The sequence below is a fragment of the Callithrix jacchus genome, chromosome 9, assembly GCF_049354715.1.
Source record: "Callithrix jacchus isolate 240 chromosome 9, calJac240_pri, whole genome shotgun sequence".
Taxonomy (NCBI): Eukaryota; Metazoa; Chordata; class Mammalia; order Primates; family Cebidae; genus Callithrix; species Callithrix jacchus.
In genome coordinates this window covers 28,444,794-28,460,851 of record NC_133510.1, presented here as the reverse complement: position 1 = coordinate 28,460,851, position 16,058 = coordinate 28,444,794, and the positions used below count along the sequence as shown (strand labels likewise).

At 37.0% G+C, this 16,058-nt stretch overlaps 1 protein-coding gene and 1 pseudogene across 8 annotated transcripts in view; both read right to left on the bottom strand.

Annotated features, from left to right (window-relative positions):
- Positions 1-2,304: 2,304 nt before the first annotated feature.
- Positions 2,305-16,058, bottom strand: part of SLC38A4 (solute carrier family 38 member 4) — an 82,980-nt gene continuing 69,226 nt past the window's right edge. For all 8 annotated transcript variants that reach the window (XM_009003592.5, XM_054238140.2, XM_078338852.1 and 5 more), the window contains exons 12-16: positions 15,832-15,932; positions 13,971-14,095; positions 8,203-8,347; positions 7,233-7,330; positions 2,305-4,626 (exon numbers count right to left, since the gene is read on the bottom strand). In XM_009003592.5, coding sequence (XP_009001840.2) covers positions 4,525-4,626; positions 7,233-7,330; positions 8,203-8,347; positions 13,971-14,095; positions 15,832-15,932 — 571 coding nt within the window. In that variant the 3' untranslated portion in view covers positions 2,305-4,524. The remainder of the gene's footprint in view (positions 4,627-7,232; positions 7,331-8,202; positions 8,348-13,970; positions 14,096-15,831; positions 15,933-16,058) is intronic.
- On the bottom strand, positions 5,895-7,151 carry LOC103795191 (RNA-binding protein 42 pseudogene; annotated as a pseudogene).

Here is a 16,058-nt window from a genome sequence, read left to right as displayed (position 1 = left end):
AAGCCTGATCACCTGGCTCCCTGCCTCAGAGCCCTTTTTCTCTCTTTTTTTTTAAGTTGAATGGTTCACTCTCTCCCAGGTGTTTCAGTCGCCTGCTGATAGGGCACTGGGATCTGTGTGATTTCCCTTGTAGCAACCCACTGCACCGGCTCAGATGTCGCTTCCTGGGAATCTCCCGGTCTGGCTCACTGTCCAAGTCCTGTTTAATCAGATGGATATGCTAATCTGCCCTCCCAAATCTCAGATTGCTGGTTTAACAGGGCACCCTGACCAGTGTGCTTTGTGCGGAGTCCTGCTGCACTGCAGTGCCAGCCAAAAGGGCTGCGCTGGCATCCTGTGTCTCTCCCACACCTAGGAATTTTCCCGTTCTATGGGCAACAAAGATCTGTCTGGAAGTGCAACTTGGACTCACCCTCTGCGCATTCACTGAGAGCTGCAATCCTGAGTTGTTCCTACTGTGCCATCTTCTTTCACATTACTTGTATTTAGGTCCCTTACCTTCCCAAAAAAATCTTTGTCTTGAGTATCAGTATTTTTTTAATCAAAAATGTATTTACAAAACTCATGAAGAACAGAATAGTCTTATGTATGTGCCCATATTTTGTCTTTCCTTTGTTTTTTCTTTCCTGATATGCCAACATTTTTTCTTTTATCACTTACTTTGTGTTTAAATAACTTCCTTTAGTCAATCTTTAAGAGTAAGTGTGCAACAAATTGAAGGTTTAGAATTTAAGTTTGGAGGATTGGAAGTGTATTAGTTTGTCATTGTACTCCTGTAAAGAAATACCAGAGGCTGGATAATTTATAAAGACATTAGGTTTAATTGGTTCATAGTTCTGCAGGCTATACAGGAAGCATGATGTTGGCATCTGCTTGGCTTCTGGGGAGGCCTCAGGAAACTTAAAATCATGGTGGAAGGTGAATAGGGAGCTGGCACTTCACAAGGCCAGAGCAGGAGGAAAATAGAGAATGGGTGAGGTGCCACACACTTTTAAACAACAAGATTTTGAGATCACTTTCTTTTACTATTACAGTACCAAGGGAAAATGGTGTTAAACCAAAACCATCCCCATGATCCAATCACCTCCCACTAGGCCCCACTTCCAGCATTAGAGATTACAATTTACAGGCTATTTAGTGGGGACACAGATCCAAACCATATCGAGTGGCTTCTGATACTTCTTTTTAAAATTTCTTTTATTTTTTTCTTGGTATAGTTTTTGCCTTGTGGCTAGCTGTAATGTATGCTGATCTAGTTCTACTTTTATAAAAATGTTTAATTTAAAATAAAATTTTCTAAGTACTTTTTTTTTGCATTTTGGTTAGATGACCCAGTCCTACCTATATAGGCCCATGAAATCAGAACATTTAATTATGACTACACTCTGATTAATCTTATCTCATTAAGATATTAATTGTAAAACTCTGAGCTATATGAACCTGACCCCAGAAAGATGTAATTAAGACAGCTTTAGGAATATGAGTAAGCATATTATAGACTGTGAAAATATGTTGGCAATCTGACAAAGGACATGGATCCATATTTAAAGAGCATCTACAAATACACAATGAAAACAAAACCCAAATTTTAAAAATGGGCAAAATATTTGAATACACACTTCACAAAAGAAGATATATGAGTGACCATTAAACACATAAAAAGTTTTCAACATTAGTTATCAGAGAAGCAGAAATGAAAATCACAATGAGTTACCATTTCAGACACACTAGAAAGGCTAAAGTACAAAAGACAACACCAAATGTTGACAAGGCTGTGGAGGCAATGGAAGTTGTATGTAATACTGATGGAAATGAAAATGGTAGAAACACTGTGAAAAACTGTGTGAAAGTTTCATATAAAGTTAAGCATATTCTTACCCTATGACCCATCAATCCCCCTAATTGTTCATTCATAACCAATCCTTGGCATTCATATTTTGTTTTCTCTGCCCCCATATTTTTCCTGCTCTTTATTTTACTATTCTTATGTTTTTTCTATTCTCTCATTTTCCATCTCCAATGGGTTCTTTCTAACTAACCATAAAGAGACTCATTTCTTCTACATTCATTCTAGGTGGTATACATGTGATGCCAAAATTATAATCATCATAATAATTTAGGATTATATATATATATATATAGCCAAAATAAGATTGCAATTATTTTCATGATAATGGCTATAGATGTTAGGTAACAATGAAAATAGAATATATACCAATATAAGAAAGACAATATTTGGATTTTAAATCTTGTCTCATGTACCAATAACACATTCTTTAACAATAGAACAAAAACAACATCATAGTCATTTGAAAACTTCATTTATTATATACCAATATACACTTTCTGTAATAAAAAAGAAGCCTCCCAATACATCGAGTCATCTTATAAATGAAATAAGAAAATAGAATTTTCATCTGTTTACAAAGGGGTTAAATTAATCGGCACAAGCTACCATATGTATGTCTGCTCTGTAGCATATGTAAATTTTAATTCTGGTTATGAGGAAAAAATGGTGCTTTATTATTTGGCACTATAGTATTGCTCTTGAATATTTGTATAATTACACACATTGATATTTTCAAATTAGTAATTTTAAATGTAAATCATTCAAAATATATACTGCATTTATAGTTTTCTAATATTTTGTGTTAATCTTTGCTATTTACATGTAAATATGTTCAGAATAAACATTTTTAACATTCAGAAGATACCTTTCTCCACTTTCTATTTTTATATACTCTTTACATGAGTGAACACGTAAATATATATTAAAAATGTTATTTGGCAGATTTTTTTCAAATAATGGTAGCTCAAAAGTTATGTTATTTTCTAGTAATGCTCAATTTCCATAAAAAAGTGCACCATTTAACATTATGCCTCTAGAAAATAATGCATAAAACCAATATATTTTCTTAGGCACAGTCCGGAAAAACTATTGAAATGTGATTTAGTAGTGTCATGCATGTATGATACTTGTATTTCATAATTGGCTTTACTAAAATATAAAATACACAACAAATGTTCTTACTATAATTTGAAAAAACAGCAACAAACTCCAGAAATTTTAGGCTGTGAGTAGGAATTTTTAAATCCATTTTTTGTAGGTTTGTTATAGAAGGGAGTGAGAATGATCATATGCATTCCTTTGTAGTGTTAGCACTTATACTTTTACAGAGAACCACTCAACATTGTATTAAATGGTCAATGAATGTCAGCAAACACCTATGTGAGCTAAACTGAGCTAAATCCTATTTTAGACATGCCAAATGAAAATAACAACTTTAGTATTGATAATAATTTACAAAAAGGAACTTATTTTCTTGTAGATTATCCTATTATTGTAAACATTGAAGAAGAGCATTACCAAACTGTCTATAACTTAGGTTTCAAATTTAAATTATCCCCAGACATTTGTAGACAGATACATATGAATAGATTTTTGAGCCCACCAGCTTGATTCCCTGCCCCACCAATAATATAAATGCTTTGACTGTGAAGAAAGAAAACTACATATGTAAAAAATAAAAATCAAATGTACCATACATTAACATTCTGATGACTACGGAATAAGATTATATACATAAACATATAGCAAATCACAGTTTCCTGCACTGAATGTTTATCAAATAAAAATGTATCAAACAATACTGGGTAGTGTATCTCCACATGAACTGTGGTCTTCTAAAAATTCTGAATGAAGATGGAAGACGAGAGGGAGAGCATTGTTCAATGACAAAAGTATGACAAGAGGATTTCGGAATAACATGAAAAAGTGGATGCTTTCTAGAACAGGCAGTTTAGCTATAAGCGTTATTTTTGTTGTTGCTCTTTGATTTAAATAAAGCCCCTCTCTATATTTAGTGTTTTAACATTTAAATATAAATGTTTTAGCATTTACCAAAAATCCATGGAAGAAGTCACTGACTCAATGTCACAAACAGAATGGGCAAAATATTATTTCGCTGTTGACAATAAAATGCTCTAGTCTGACCATTCATGTACCTTACAGGAACAGTTCCTAAGACGTGTTTTGCCTCTGTTAGTAAACAGACCAGAGTGTCTGGTGCAAGACTGCGAGAAGGCATTAAATGGTGATAGTTTTGCCACCAGGGCATTTTTGTTTGATGTTCTGAGAATACAAATGTTTGGTACTTTTTTAGGGGGTGCAGGGTAAGGAGACAGCAGGGGAAAGAGTACTATCTGATGACTGTTACATGCAGCTACCCTGATTCTGCTTGTAAAGCATCAAAAATACACCTTCATCCTCTCACACTGCTCTAGTAAAACCTGGGTAGAAATGTGCACCACAGATTTTATTTTAAACTCATACACAGCCATCCTTGAAAAAAAAAAAACAGTGATTATTCTCTTCTGCAGGTGCCTGATGATATTACTGGTAAACGTTTTTGGAATTTTACTGTTATTTCCTATGAATGACATTCCAATGAAGATAATTTGAATGTCTTTTGAAGTATAACGTGCAACCATTTCCAATAGAAAAAGAAAGTATTTTTCCTTGGATTAGTGATGCTTGGAATTTGGAGGATCATAAATCCAGTCAATTATAATGAGCGCCATGCTTCCAATCATGAAGATGATTCCAACCCCAAGGAAAGTTAAAGCCTGTAATTCAGAAAGACTTTATTAGAAACACAGAAACTATACTTAGTACAATTTGTTTTTTAGTTGTTTATATAATGTGGCAATCTGATCTATATATTGAGTCATATTATTGTTAATAGCTCAGATGCCCAGGCCTAACCAGTCAGTCAATTTAGAATCCTAGTTGGAGAAAAAAGAGGAATACAGTGGAGAGACACAACTTAAAGGTTTAACAATGCAGTAATACTTAATTGATTTGGTACATCAAGATGGTGGAATACCCTGTGATTATTAAAAATCAAGGGACAAAAAATGATTCAATAACCTAGAGAATTCTTACAATCTTTTAGTTGAAAAAGAGAAGGTCATACAAGAATAACATGTATGATATGATTCTAATTTTACAAAGCAAACAAAACTGAAAGCTTAATAGATGTTGCAACAAAAAGTATATATATGTGTGTGTGCATACACATAATATACGCACACACACATAAGGATATATGTACATACCTACATATAAAATACTTCAGCATTTTAACACTAGAAGAGGCCTTACATTTTATCACATACTTAAACCTCCTAATTCTATGTATAAGAAAGCAGCAACTAAAAATTTTTCACTAGAAAGGGTCTAGGAGATAATTGTACTCATTTTACAATTGGTCAAACTTAAAATAGATTACAAACAGGACACGTAATTTGCCAAATTCACATTGCTGTAAAAGTCTAGGCAAGATAGAATACACAGAGTTAATATCTGGGGGAAAGTTGATGGGTGGAGCTTTTGATACCAAACTATCCTGAAGTCCCTGAAATATCCCGAAGGTAAATGACTACAAGGTAAAAACTCAGAGTAATTCAGTAAGCAATATTCTTTTCTAGCCTTAATATGACTTTATTAAGCAGTAAATAACATTTTCTTATTAGAAAAACAATTATTTCTAGCATTTGTTTCTATAGCAGTCTTATGGAAAAGAAATACATACTCCCTAATTTAATAAGACTGTATTTTATATTTAAAGAGGTTAACAGAAAAATGAATGGTTCTGTTCTGGATTTTAGTCCACACCAGGCCCAACAGAGTATGGAGGGGAAAGCAAAAGCAACATCTTTCCTTTAGCTTTGCAAACCTAAGAAATATGATCGAAATATTAAAATTATTTCATAACACCTCTAGGGAGCCTAATTCCTCCCTGCATGATTTTCCACGGATAGTGCAACAGCAGCTTGGTGTTGGGCACTGCTTTGCACATGAAGCTTATGTGCCTGTGGGAAAGACACATCAGCTTTTTTTTTTTTTTTTTTTTTGGAAATGAACGTAAATTTATTGAAACTGGTTTTGGGGTGGGAGGTGGGTGGCTAGCTGGGGATTTTCCAAAGAGAACTGAGGAAGGCTAGATGGGAGCAGGTGCCTGACCACAAACCCTATCTCAGGCCCAGCGTCTTCTTTTCCTTCTGCTTCTTGAGGACCACGTCCAGGTTCCAGTCCTTCCACATGCTCTTGCGAAGCTTGATGGGGCGCGAACCCACATACTTCCCATTCATCTCACGCCTGGCGCGCACGTAAGTCACTGGGGTCCTTGAAGCTCACGAAGCCGTAGCCCTTGGTCTTGCCTGTGCACTTGTCACGGATCACCTTGGCCTTAAGGAAGGATGTGAAGCAGCTGAAGGCGCGTGCCAAGATGTCATCATTCACCTAATTGCCCAGATCCCCACAGAAGATCCGGAAGTCATCTGCGTCCCACTCCAGCAGGCTGGAGTCCTCCCAGCTGCTCCCGGCTGCTGTGCGAATGTAGCGATTCAGTTTCTCTGGCTTCCCCTTCTTCATGTCTTCACCCAGGGGCTCTGGGACCTCGAGAGCCATGAGCCCAGGGGGTGGCTCTGGCCGAGGGGCCCTGGGCCGTGGACGCAGGGACAGGAATTCAGGAATGCGCAGCGGGGACAGGAGGCCTGGGACGACCTCAACGAGATGGGCATGGGCAGGGCCAGCGGCAGGCTGGGCGCAAAGACTGCGGGGCCAGCTGGGGCACCTCCTGCCCCCACGGCTACAGCCGCACTAGCCTTCTCCAGTCCAGCCACCACTGCCACCACTGCCTCTTCCTTTTCTTTCAGGCCTAGCCCAAGACTTAGGCCCAGCTCTTGGGGTACCGATGGCTCTTTCAGAGGGGGCCTCAGCACAGCCAGGGAGCCCATTGGGGGCCCTGGAGCCCGAGCCATTGGTGGCAGCATCATGGGTAGCTCTAGGGGACCCAGGCAGAGGGGGGCCCACGAGGGCCTGGTGAGGGGGCCGCAGGGCCATAGGGCTGGGGCTGGCTGCTGCTCGCGGCAGGAATGTGGCTTCTCGAGCCTCTGGACCAGGTGACTCTGATGTCCAGGGCCAAAGCTATTTGACATGTATGACAGACTCAACACAGGATATTTGATATTTGAAGAGAAGGAATCTCAGTAGAATCATTTCAGTTTCAGAAATATACCTCCTTTCTCTGCTACCAGAGAGTTCTAGCCCATTTTTGATTTTTGATTCTTATACATTGATTCATTTTTCTAAACTATGTGTATTTTCCGGTTTATTCTAAGTAGTTGAAGAACAACTAATAATGGGGGGAATTGCAAGGTTTACTTACCCCGATTTTTTGGGGTGACCTAAGAGGTTCTTTCTTGACAAGTTTAAGATAAAAAACTGCTGGAAGAATAAAAATCAGCATAGTGGCAGAAGAAGCCCCTGAGAAGACAAACACAGGGCAAGGTCAATGTCTCACCCAGCAGGTCTTAGCCAGCAAAGGATATGTCAGCACACACTTTAAATAAACCAAATATAAAGCTATCCTATACTTAGCACTAAAAACACATACTTAAGTCACATAAGCTCATCTTGGTTGCTTATTCATAGAAGATATGTTTATAGAGATAATTAAAATATACCTAACATCAAAGCTGCATAAGTATATGTAACATATAATAAGCAGCAAAAGGCTGAATTTAAGACAAATTTACAGGAGATTAGTAATATAAATACATAATAAGGTGGATGAACTCATGATGCACCCTATCCATCTCTTACTTTTCAAGTTGCCTATACATGATTCTTACAAAGTTTTAGACTGTGTTTAAAATTTAAGTAACCCCTCAATGAGATTGAAAACAGATCATGCAGTTATGGGAAATATTAATAATACGCTTTACAAAATCAACCTTCTATTCCTCTGAAGATGTCTTTTAATGTTTAGCTGATACTCATAGACCTCAGAGAGCTTCTGGTAGGTAAAATCTATCTTTCTCTTTTCCTGATGACACAGCTAATACCTATGTCAAAATCCTGGGTCCACACCAAGGGATATGACTTGACTTCTATGGGGCTCAGTTTTCTCATCTGTCAGAAAAAGCAGCTGGAGTAAGTAATCTATAAGGTGGCTGCCAGTGTCACTTAGGAGGAAGAGAAAGTGACCAGCTCAACCACCAGAGCCTCAAAGAGATAAAGGGAATCTGTGAACCTGAGAAAGACGGGGATCTGGATGACCCAGCACTAGTTCCCTGCCCACCATTTAAGGAGGCATAAGTTTGAGGTGACCAAATTAAAGCCTTTCTGAAACTCACCTATGAATCCAAAGATATATTTTATAGTTGGCACAAGGATGACCAGAACATTATTAAGTGCAATAAGCATGGCTGCAATCAGGAAATGTCTTATCCAGCTGAAGGGTCTTTTGGGAAATAACAGTGTAGTCACTGATGTACGAATCTGGAACAAGAAAGTTCAAAGGTGAGATCATTTCTTTCTTTTTGACTTTATCTACTATTTCAAATATTCTCATCACTCTAAAACATTTTCTTTTTTTTTTCCCACAAAAGATCTTGATGCTTTTTTTCAATTTTTTATTATGAAAAAACATACATAACATAGAATTTACCATCTTAACCAGTTTTAAGTGTACAGTTCAGTGGTATTAAGTATAGTCATTTTAGTCAACAACAAACCACATATAAGACAATGATACCCTAAGGTTGTAATACTGTATTTTTACAGTACCTCTTCTATGTTTGGATACACAAATACTTAGCATTTATGTTATAGGTAACTACAGTATTCAGTACAGTAACATATTGTACAGGTTTGGAGCCTAAGAGTAATAGACTATGCCCTATAGCCTTGGTGTATAGTAGACTCCACCATTTAGACTGCAAGTACACTCTATGATGTTTGCACAATGACAAAATTGCCTAACGATGCATTTCTCAGGATATGTCCACATTTTTAAGCAACACATGACTATACATTCATCTTGCTGTGCAGTTTTGATGCTAACTTTTGATATTTGAGTTGAAGTATCATTTTTTCTTGGTGTGTTTTATAATACAATATTTTATGTGTTCACTTTCTTAGTTTTCAGAATTTATTGTTAAAAATAATCCCAATCAGAAAGAGATAACAGGTAAGACACATAATTCAGAAACACAGTAAAACCCTTGTTGATCACTATTCATGTCTCATCAGACTGGATTCGACATTAAGGGCAAGCACTGAACTGATTTACACAAGACTGTGAAAGGAATTTTTATAAATCTAGGTCTTCCTTAAGTTTGCATTTTATTTAACATTTTGCCATCCGGCATTTAAAAATTTTGATGTTTTTGTGTTTGCTCCTTTCTCTTTCTCTCCTTTTTACCTCTCCCCATTGATAGATTGTAAGTCTACAAACAGCAAGGAGCAGGACCTAATAATCTTAACACTCCTCAGACTTTCTAGCTTAGTGTTGTGCACACAGTAGCGGTTACTCAATAAAAGCTTAAATTAAATTGAATAGTAGAAATCTTTTCCTTCCCTTCAGCGTTCTTGACAGATTTCAGCCCTATTTTAGCAGTTGAAATAAGTAGGGGAAGGGTCAAGAGAGGCTCAGCTGCTCAAGTTACTCTGCTGTAACTGGATAAAGTGCCCTGCGGGCAGAGGGAGGGAGTGACATTTGTGTTTGTACACCTTAACAAAGCTGAAAACACTCTTATCTTTCGAATCTTTTAGAGGACACTTTTTTGACTTAGTGGAATTACTCTATCAGCTTTTCAATAAGTAAATACTTCAGTTGAGCTATGAGTTCACAGTTTTGGAAATGCTGTGATTCATTTTTCTCTTTAAAATTTTAGTTCTGAAGTCACTTAATGGTGCAGAGATGGGAACTCATTTAAAGAGAGAAAATGTAAAATATATTTTGAAACATGTATGAATGACAAAAATTCAAACCAAATAGCTTGCAGTTTCTCATGTGACATTCCTTTCATACCACTACACCAAAAATTAAAGCCATCTGTTTAGGCTGAAATGGCAATTTCATTTCTAGAATGACAAACCAGATGGTCTCTGGAAATAGTTTAAGAATAACTGTGTAAAGGATTTTAAATATTGGATTAGTGAACATTATGAAACTCATTCTGCAAAGTAAACTGAGGAAAGCAAATGGTGTGATACTGTTTTCCTCATCAGCCTATAATTCTATGTTATGATCTGCAATTAGTGTTTATTCAATATTGTCCAAACTGGTCCAATTAGTAGGCGTAAAATAAAGTTTTTATGTTATATACATAGTGCTGAGAACTTAATTTGTTTCACAGTGTTAAACTGATAGAATAAACAAGTGTGAAATACAGGTTCATTTTCAGAGAATACTCAGAGTTTGTTTTTCAGTCATTTGTTAAAATGGTGCATTCAAGTCAATAAGCTGAGTTAGAGTGAGTTAGAGGCAGTCCTATATGTCAAGGGCCTCTGAATATGAAAGTGATCTCTTGGCTCTCAGAAAGACTAACATTTGGCCTAATGATATGAGAGCACAGAAAGTTTATGAGAATAATAGATAGAATGATTGGAGTAAACGTGAAAGCTACTGCCTCTTTGTGAACAGGGAATAAGAAAATCCCAAACAGAACTGAAGGCAGTTTCCAATACATTCCTGAAGAGGGCAACAGAGCAATGAGGGAGGGAGGTACTAGGCTAGTGGTGGTGGTGGAAAAGATCCAGAAGCAAACTTGCTTGTCATTCCATGTTAAAGTGCTTCCCTGAGGAGGGAACCTAGGACCAAAAGGCCCCTCAGCAGTTCTGTTTACCTTTGCCAGGACAGTCCACTGGCTTATTCCCACTGAGCCTCATCTGCTCTTCCACTTAACTATGTGCCCTTTGCTTTATTGACACAAGCCGCTAGGAACCTGGAAATGTGGGTCAGATGCTGTGGGTCAGGGAGGTCTGCAGCACCAACCAGGGCCTCTGACCCAGAATGATTCAGTTTAGGTTCTAGGGAGCTCTAGAGACAACATCTGTTATTTCCAGAGGGAGAGTCCTGAACAGGAGCCTGTGAGGGGATGCTGTATTCTGATGCAGCGACCCAATGTGAAGGTCAAAAACGTGAAGGCACAGGAGACAGTGAGAGTCATAGCTCTAACTCTTTTTTTTTTTTTTTAATTCTCAGATTGTTTAGATGTAGCTTACACTTTCACTTTTCCGGTTGGCTTAGGGCAAGGATGTTGGAAGTACCTACCAATCACTACTCCACTGCAGTTCATAGCAATATATGCTGCATTTCTATGCTGACATCTGCATACACTTCAAAACAGAAGATCTGAAGGCAACGTAAGTGAAAAGAATAATTTTAACTATAAGATGGAATACAAGTAGCTAGGGATCATTTTTCAAAAGCATGGCAGGTGAAATTTGAGTCTGTGTGTTCATAATATATCCATTAGGATTATTTGGTTTCCTGTTCTTTATGGAAATATGGGAACTTTACTGCATAAAGGGAAGCACAAGCTGAAAATGGTATGATCAGTACTCCGGAAGGAGCTGCCATTCCATAATAGATACCCCACCCACTACTAAGAGAGAAAGAAATATTGGGCTGCTAGTGAAAACACTACTTTCATTCGTTTCATTTATTCATTTGTTCAACAAATACTGCAAGCAGTTATTATGCACCTTTTACTAAAAAGGAAAAAACTAAACTGATTGGAGAAAAGAAAGATAATAATGAAGTAAAGGAAAAACAAACCCCAGTCATATCTTCTCAGGCTCCTAAGAAAGAGAGCCCAGCTGTCACACTGAAAGAAGGAGAACACAAAATTATATCTAAAGCTGATAGATTTTAATCCAGATTAGTTTTTTTGTTTTATTATTTATATGTGGAGATATCAAGGCAAGTAAATCAACTTCTTATTGTTCACGAGTTCCTTAGATGAAATAAACTGTCAGGAAATCCATGCTGTGACTCAGCATTTGACGCATTGAAAATCTGAGCCCTAAGTTATATGAAATAAACAAGCAAAAGCACCAATAACAACTTTTAGCATTTGGGTAAAGAAAAAGAAATGAATTTAGCCTCAGAGAGCTTGACTGACATCCATTCAAGGACATTAGACCACTCTCTGTCACCATCTCTATGTATCCATCATCTATAAAGAGGTTTGGTTCATTTAGCCCAGATCCTCAACATAACTAAATTCATGGCACATGTATGTCACCAAGGGAAGGAGTGTCTATGCTTTTGTAAGAAACAGCAGTCTATACATTTCAAAACAAGACAAGATTCATTTGAAGACCATTGTTCTTCCCAAGCACAACTGGGCTTACCCTCTGTGCCAGTCACTGTGCACATCCCCAATCCCCAGGGATTTATAACTTTGGGGCAGGGGAGCACTTACACAGATTACTTAAACGTAACATTTCAAGAGTGAGGACAGGATAATGTGAAAAATGTTTTATAAATGCTAATGTTGAGTGGAAATACATAATGAAGGGTAGCAGTTAGTCATTTTTCTGAACTCTGGTTCTCATGGTCAACTTTGGTTCTAATGGCACCTAATGTTTACACACCATTGCTATTCCTGATGGTCATATTTATACCAGTGCTTTATTTCTCACATAGAGTAAGAATTTCTAAGGGGAGATTTGGATTTTCAGTGCTGAAGTGAAATGTTCATCAGTAAATGACTTTTAAGTCCCATGACAATAATTGCAGCCATCAGTGTTAGGCTATGAGCTGCACTAGTTGAACTGTTACCAGCTGTCTGTGCAATGATGGCCAAGTCTGGCAATCCCTTAAGACCATAGCTTGAAAACACTATATGAGTATGAATAAAGCAATACAAAAGCACATCACAGATTTCTTATGCTTTAGTTCTACAATGATGTGAATGCCTACTCTGTGCCAAAATTTAGTGACTAATTTTTCTACACATAAAAACAAGGGCTCCTTACATTCTTTTCTCAGTGAAGTTGTTTGCCTGGCAATTTTCCCCTATCATATACCTTCTGTTTATAGTTGTCTTCTGTCTTATACCCAAGATGGAACTGATTTTAGGCAAAAGCTATGTGTATGTCATCTGAAATACTTCCAGTTATATTAGAAGCAAGACATGATTTAAGAGTAAAGTATTAGCCACCATAGTAATACAGATCTGATTTCATGCACTCATGAAAAAGGAATGTGCCAAAATATATTTCAGCACACAAGTTGCATTTAAAGTGACCACAGTGCCATTATAGAAATAGTTCTCATATGCCAGCCCTGTATGGAACATTATGTCCAGGACAGTGCTGGTTACTATGTCACTTATTTTTGCCTCCTCAAATGAATGAGTAAATTCAGTGTTTATGAAAGAAGAGTTGGCAGGAGGGTGAAGACCTGTGTTTATCCTTAGGTGGTGGTTTTTAACTCATGCAGCCCAAATCTTCACTACAAGCTCTGCTCTGGGATCTCAGAACAAACTGATGCCAATAACAAATGCCAAGGAGGGGTGACCTGATGTGAGTCTGGCAGAGGGCATGTGTCAGAGAAATATGTGATAGATAGAATAACTTTTTTGAAAAACTTTTTTTCTGGTATGTAATTTACTTAAGATGAATCCCCTTCTCATTAGCCTTCAAGGCATCAGGTTAAATAAGGCAACTTTTGGATATTATGAGCATAACAAACTCAAAAAAGAAATGAAATATCTTCAAAACTGTGATGAAATTCAGTATGATTTGAAAGTTAATATGGTTTTGGCTTTCAAGATTCTGAAGTTATATGAACTCTACTCAGTTTTATATATTTTTATATTCTGACTTTTCACAAGTCAGAAGCTCAAGCTCCATTTTCCAAATTTCAGTTTTAAAATGTTTCATGATTTTTTTTCTACACTATAAAAATACCACCTAAAACTCCTTGCTCTACCTACACATTAAATAGCCAATTTTAAGTGGCTCCAAAATGCTATAGGAAAGTAATAATAACCTCAGGCATTGCAATTGCAAAGTCACACTATAATTAAATCAAAATCAAGGTAGAACACATATACTAATTTATGGGGGCAAATAGGTTTCTTTCATCAAAGCCTTATGCACTTACTGGAAAAAGGACAATGGGCACAGTTAAAGTTACTGCCACAAGGACTGCCAGGCGAACCATGAGAAGGGGGATGTCAAATGTATACACTTTGCTGTAGGCATGAAGTAATTCATCTTCAACTTCTCCTACAATAAGAGAAAGAGAATGAGTCTACTTGGTGTTGTCAAATCAGCACTTGTCACTTATGACAACATTTTATAGAGAGAACACAGAACAGTGGAAAAGACCCAGGTCTGGGAATCCAGGCACCTCTGGTCTTACCTCTGAGCTCATTAGCTATGCAATCTTCATTCAAAAGAACAAAGAGGTCCTGAAGCTTATAAGGTTGCAAGAACTATAATACAAAATAAGGAGGCTCTCAAGCTCATTTGCATTGCGATAAATCTATCTCTGCTGTGTAGAAGCAATTATAAATCAGACGGAGAACAAGGTGCTCTTGTTAAAGAGGATGGGAGGCCCAAGCCCCAGATCTTGTCTTTCCCAGGCTACCACCTCCCTTTCCCCTACCTGTCCAGTCACTCCTGATGCAGGTTACAAACCCAGTGTGTAAACTCTAGGATGAATGATTGCTACAGTTTTTTCAAGCTCAACACTATGACTCCATCACCACACTAAAACACATATTATTGAGCTTTTCCAAGTTTTGCTTGTCTTATGAAACTCATTAAACTAAGTATAAGTAACATGCAAGGACAAATTAGTATAAATTTGAAAGTGTCTCCCAAGGGATACTACTCTAAGATGAAGAAGCTGCCCTACTTGAAAACACAGTTATTATTCAGGATTCCAACACAAATAACAAGGAAATATTTATGGAATCGAATGTAGTTGGATTTTTGCCTCAAGATCAGAAAAAAAGGGGTGAAAATACCTAAGCAGCATTGACCTTGACATTCATTATTTCACAACCAGCAAAATGTTAAGACCCAATCTAAAGCACGTGTTTGGTTAATAGTTAAATATTAGTCAAAGAGAAAGAAAACCTAAGCAAATGGTGGCCTGCTCCTGAATCTTTTTATCCATAATCTGTCATACATTCAATTCAATTTACCAAGTCAGTAAGAAAAAATAATTTAAGTTAAAAACTTTAAAAAGAGGTTTATACAAAAAATATATTTATATTGATATACTGATTCATGTAAACATATGCTACAAGGTCAGTATGTGATTCCATGAAATCTGTTTGTGGGGCTGTACTTCATGGAAGGAGTACAATCCTACTCCCTTTGTGAACTGTTAAGATGCCAGATAGGAAATGTTGCAGGCATAATCTAATGTGGCCATAGTCACTCTTTTTTTGGTAGTGTCTTCTCAGATTGAAGGAAATTCTGTCATGTCCTCTTTCTTAGGAAATAATTTGGTATAACATAATAAAATGGGATATGTCAGAACTTTTACCTAAAGTCCCAAGCTCCCAGATTTTACTTGACTGGTAAACAGGAGGCAAGTTCAAACTTGAGGACTTTGCAGTTTCACTGCCATTTACTTGGCAGTTAATAATTCCATCAAAGGAGCTTTATTACATGCAAGTGGATGCATTCTCATCACTTCTAGCTTGAGCTGGACTATGAGTCTAGCCAAAGAAATATCATCTATCCTTGAAGGAAAATAATTTCGTTTAAGGGATATTTTTTTATAAAATATGTGTTAATTCACAAATTGTTGTAACTTGTTAACCAGTCTGATTCAGGCCCCATTTCCTCAGGTCAAGTGACAAAGCTAAAATATATTAATTGAATATGTTTCATCTATAGATCATGCTTATAGAAGGCAATTAAAAAAAAAAATCATACCTACCCAGGTCAAGGATCAGCCTAACCAGGATTTGCATATAGAGAATGACTTTCACAGAGTGACCTACCATAGAAGGTTAGGTAACCAAAAAGGGCAGCAAGCAGGTACATGACGAGCATCCCCGTGATGGAAATATTTGACACTGTTTGCATTTTTCTCTGGGACCGACTGGAACAAGAAAGAACACCAAGCTTTGTTTTTAAACTTATTTATTTTTAATCACCTTTTAAAATTAAAATAATGAATAATAAAATATATATATGTATTGCTCATTGTGAAGACACATTTCTAGTA